The 4,946-nt window shown below is 33.2% G+C and overlaps 1 protein-coding gene across 2 annotated transcripts in view; it reads right to left on the bottom strand.

Moving 5' to 3' along the window:
• Positions 1-1,083: 1,083 nt before the first annotated feature.
• Positions 1,084-4,946, bottom strand: part of LOC135197720 (cuticle protein AM1239-like) — an 18,611-nt gene continuing 14,748 nt past the window's right edge. Inside the window, exons 1-3 of one of the 2 annotated variants that reach the window (XM_064224763.1) lie at positions 2,363-2,387; positions 1,512-1,765; positions 1,084-1,394 (exon numbers count right to left, since the gene is read on the bottom strand). In XM_064224763.1, coding sequence (XP_064080833.1) covers positions 1,172-1,394; positions 1,512-1,765; positions 2,363-2,371 — 486 coding nt within the window. In that variant the 5' untranslated portion in view covers positions 2,372-2,387 and the 3' untranslated portion in view covers positions 1,084-1,171. Of the gene's footprint in view, positions 1,395-1,511; positions 1,766-2,362; positions 2,388-4,946 lie in introns of those variants that run through there. The other variant, XM_064224764.1, reaches the window with a different exon arrangement.

Genomic DNA, 4,946 nt, shown 5'->3' with positions numbered 1-4,946 from the left:
CTCGCTCGTCGAAATCACCAAGTTGATATAATTTTATTTATACTGATTTTATCTGTGTTCAAATTATATCGTATATTATTCCTTAACGAGTCCAACGCCTCATGATTCAAAGAGCCTCTAAGGAATATTGTTCCTCCAAAAATGTGGATCAACAACCAACTACTTACAGCAAATTTCACATAATAAGACCCCATCGATGCATGTATTTCATTCATGAATAATTTCAATTTTGGCCGTTGTCAAAATATATTCTCGTAGCCAGCGATTACATATTCGTGAAAATAAGAAAAAAAAATAATAATAATTACAGCAACTGCGTTCGAATTGTATAATTTTTTTCACATTGTATTTCCATACCGTAATAACTGCAAAATAAATAAATAAATAAATAAATAAAAAGATTAGTGATTCATCTGCATATCCAATTTAACACGGTCACTATCTATAGCTCGTTGAAGTCACCAAGTTTATGAATTTTCTTTTTTTCATCTTGTTTTATTTGTACATGTTGATATCAAATCATATTCATATATCATTCATCATCGATTTCTTACGCCTCTTGATGAAAAAAGCCTATAAGAAATATCGGTCAATCCGAAAATATGGAATTTATATACATATAATATACATACCATAATATATATATATATATATATATATATATATATATATATATATATATATATATATATATATATATATATATATATATATATATATATCTATATATTCATATATAATACAGATAGATAGTTGTGTGAATAATTCCTTAAGGCCGATAAAATGAGGAAACTCCAAAATAGATGAATCTTTATTTAGAAAATGGACATGCAATATCACGACCAGATAAATAATAAAGCGTTTTAAATGGGAACTCCGTGAGAGGGTGAAGGGTGAACAATGAAGGAGAATCGTTGTCAACTTTCAAGACTGTTTCGTTTGTCTGAGCTCTGTTCGGGAACAAGCGTCGAAATTCTAATATGTGTATATATAAAAAAAAAACAAAAAAAGCGTAAAGACGAAAAGAAGACTGAAGAAAAATCTACAATAGATTTAGATGATAAATCAATACAGAACTGAATAGATGGATGCGTATTCCACGAACGCTATCCTAGCGAGCGTTTCCCGAAAGCAGTTTCTTGTTCAGACGAGGAAGAAGACATAGTCAGATTTAGAAGCCGTATCCTTGACTTGGTGGAGGAGGAGGGGCGCTGTACTGAGGACGTGCTCCTCCAGCGGCGGCAGCAGCGTCCTCCTGTCGAGCCTTTTCGATCTGGGCGATGGCGTGGGGGGGAAGAGGATGGGGCGTCGGCAGGAAGTCAGACTGCACGCTGTACCCACTGCCATCAGCTACGAAGTTGAACACGGCAGGAGTTCCGTCAGGGAAGGTGAAGCTATGACAGAAGAAATGACGTAAGACATTAATTCATCAAGAGACAAATTCCAGAGATATCTCTTAAACAAATCAAAAAACATAAGAAAAAAAACAGAAGAAAAGACGAGATACTTACGACCACCCGCCCTGTGCGGCAACTGCTCCTTCAGGTCCCTGAGGGGCGCCTTGCTCATGACGGCTGATACCATCCCCAGTTTCGAAGTTGAAGTTGTAGACCCCAGCAGCATCAGGTCCCTCGCGAACGTCGACGAGAATAGGAACCACGGGGCCCGAGGGACCACCGGGTGCGCTGTAGGACGGAGGGGGAGGTGCCCCATACCCCTGAGGGACAGCATTCACCGCTGCCAAGAGCAAACACACGAGCAGTTTCTTGAACGACGAAAGAAATCAGGGATAAAAAAGATTAAACTGGCTTCCTATTGACAGATGTATATATTTGTGTATGTATGTAATGGAAATGAGATGCCATAAAATTCTTATTTAATATTCATAATTTAGTGTATGTATGAAATACTATATACATATACGTTAGTATGTAGGTGTTATGTATGTTATGTAAAGAGTAAGTTGATGCGTGTACCTCTCGTGAGTGTGTGGGATATATATATATATATATATATATATATATATATATATATATATATATATATATATATATAGATAAAGATATGTATAAGTATACATATATAAATTCTAATATGATATATATAATAAATAATATAGAGATAAGTTATATATAATATATATATATATATATATATATATATAGTATATATATATATATATATATATATACTTAAGTACATATATGTATATGTGTATATAAGGGTATTATATATATATATTATATATATATATATATATATATATATATATATATTATATAATATATATATATATATATATATATATATACTTAAATTACAAAAATCCATTCATGCCCACTCACAAATCAACCTGCCTCACCGAAAACATGTCTGAAGAAAGTAGTGTCTCTCGAGTCGACTGAATAATGCAGACCAAAACGTTATCCACTTTATATATGCCTACTGAAAGTGTCCCTCCCTTGACACCAGTCCTACTAGGGAAGAGGTAACTAGGGAGGAGCATGATGGGTAAAGCCTGCTCTTCTTACCTTACCCGCGATTTTCAGCCTATCGAAGTGATCCAGTAACCTTCACTTTCCACCGGACACATGTGCGCGTCGCAGATAGATCTGTTGTTCCATGACACACTTATGTTCCAACTGTCTTCGAAGCCTCTTATCTATTTCGTATATATCTTTTATTTTTAATTTTTCTTTTCTAACATGATATGAGCATCACGTGACATTAGTAGGCTTTTATTTTTTTTTTTTACAAATTGTTAATGAAGAATATAAAAGGGTCTATTACACTTATTAAACCAAATCTAATACTTCAGCAATAATAAACTTCACAATGTAGCACGACTACATAAAAATTCAGATGGAAAAAGTGCGGTAAACATCATGTCATTGAAAATCATAGTAGTTGAATTATAAACAGACAGACTTTCTATTACACACGCAGACACATTCATGACAGAACAAGTAATCTTAGAGGTACTGGCGAGCAGAAACGGATCTAGAAACTGCATATGCCATTATAACGAACTATAAAACAAATCTTCACCTTCCGTTCAAGTCAGTTAAATACCGTTGTAACGGCCCTAGCTTCTAAGCTGTCCTAATAACCTCAAGGATATTCTGTCAATTTTCGAAGCATTCCTTGGTCGTCAAAATTGCCTGAATGCTACAGAATAATCTCTTTCAAGCAAATCAGTTTTCTGGGAAGATGGACAACTTAAGAATACAGTTTCTAAATAATGAATATTTATCTGAATATGGATGTATACAGTTTCCATAGTTTTTCTAAATGTAAACATTACCGCACATACAAAAAAATTTATAATTAGAAGGCAAGATAACATAACTAATAATAAAAACATTATCTCTTCGTCTCTTTACAAAGAGAACTCTCGGTACTGATTCTCGAGTTGCTAGTGGCTGACAACAAAGGCTGATGAACCAATGCGAATTTTGAATTAACGGTCACGTTTTCATAAATTCTCATTAGAAAAAGGTAGACACTTCAGTAGGGAGATGAAAACATTCTCATACACCGTTTTATTGCGAATGCTTAATTAATGGCATTTTCTCTCAGTTGATTCGTCTTCATGGTGTTGTTATTACTTCGTGTATGAAATTCTTTCTACCTGTTCAATTAGAAAGCATGCATATTTTGAATATGAGTGCCTGTTCAATTAGAAATTATGCGAATTTTGAATCATTACCTGTTCAGTTAGATTTCGTGCATATTTTGAATAATAATAACCTATTCAATTTAGAAATTATGCGATTTTGAAGAATAATTACTTGTTCAATTAGAAATTATGATATTTTGAACAATAAACAAACCTATTCAATTATATTATGCAATTTTAAGTCATTACCTGTTCAGTTAGAAATTATGCAATATTTTGAATAATAATAACCTATTCAATTGGATTATGCGAATTTTGAGAGTATATGTTCAATTAAAAGAAATTATGCATATTTTTGAATAATAGCAACCTATTCAATTAAAAATTATGCAAATTTTGAAGAATAATACCTGTTCAATTAAAAATTATGCATATTTTTGAATACACCCTATTTCAATTAGAAATTGCATATCGGGAATAATAATTTACCACCCAGTAATATAAAACTCGTCAAACACTTCAGTATTTCGAAATCATGCATATTTTGAATAATAACTACTTCAATGAGAAATTATGCGAATTTTGAAGAGTATACCTGCTCAATTGGAAATTATGCATATTTTGAATATACCCCATTCAATTAGAAATTATACATATCGGGAATAATAATTATCACACAGTAATAATACAAACTCGTCAAACACTTCAGTATTCGAAAGATTAAATTACGCCTTAATGGAAAAAAAAATAATCGACATTACCGAAGGCCAGCCGACAGAATGATGCAACTTAGGACTTGGGTTTATCATACATTGCTCTTACTGGTATCCCTCTAATTCCCCCTCCCCGCCCCCTACCCATTTCCCCCAAGGCATCCCTGCTGCCTTTCTACTGACAGTGAGGAGGTCATTACTTGTGCTCTCATTCCTCCTGCAGTTACCGGGCCTTCAAACGATTCCAGTAACCTTCGTTTTTTTTTTTTCCAGGACCAGATTTGAAGACCAGAAAATATTCTTTAGTTTTCTGGATTAATTAGGCGTCAATGCCTTTGGCTATTGAGGGGTTTTCTAGCAAGAAAGGTCTGTAGATAACTGCATTTGTTTATGAACAAAAAAATATCGAATGCTTGCCAATGAACAGGTTTCTGGAAAATCAATACAACTGATGTGAAAGATTTTCAAAATCAACAAGTAACTGAATATAGATCTTGTCATATTTCCAGTACATGGTTTAATAATAATAAAAAAATAGAGCGCCAAGGAGCGGAAGTTACAATAGGTAAGTAGTTAACATTATAACACCGATTGTTATATACATTTTTATAAAA

This window comes from Macrobrachium nipponense, chromosome 21 (genome assembly GCF_015104395.2).
Source record: "Macrobrachium nipponense isolate FS-2020 chromosome 21, ASM1510439v2, whole genome shotgun sequence".
Classification (NCBI taxonomy): domain Eukaryota; kingdom Metazoa; phylum Arthropoda; class Malacostraca; order Decapoda; family Palaemonidae; genus Macrobrachium; species Macrobrachium nipponense.
The sequence above is the reverse complement of the archived record's forward strand: the minus strand, read 5'-3'. Positions and strand labels throughout refer to the sequence as shown.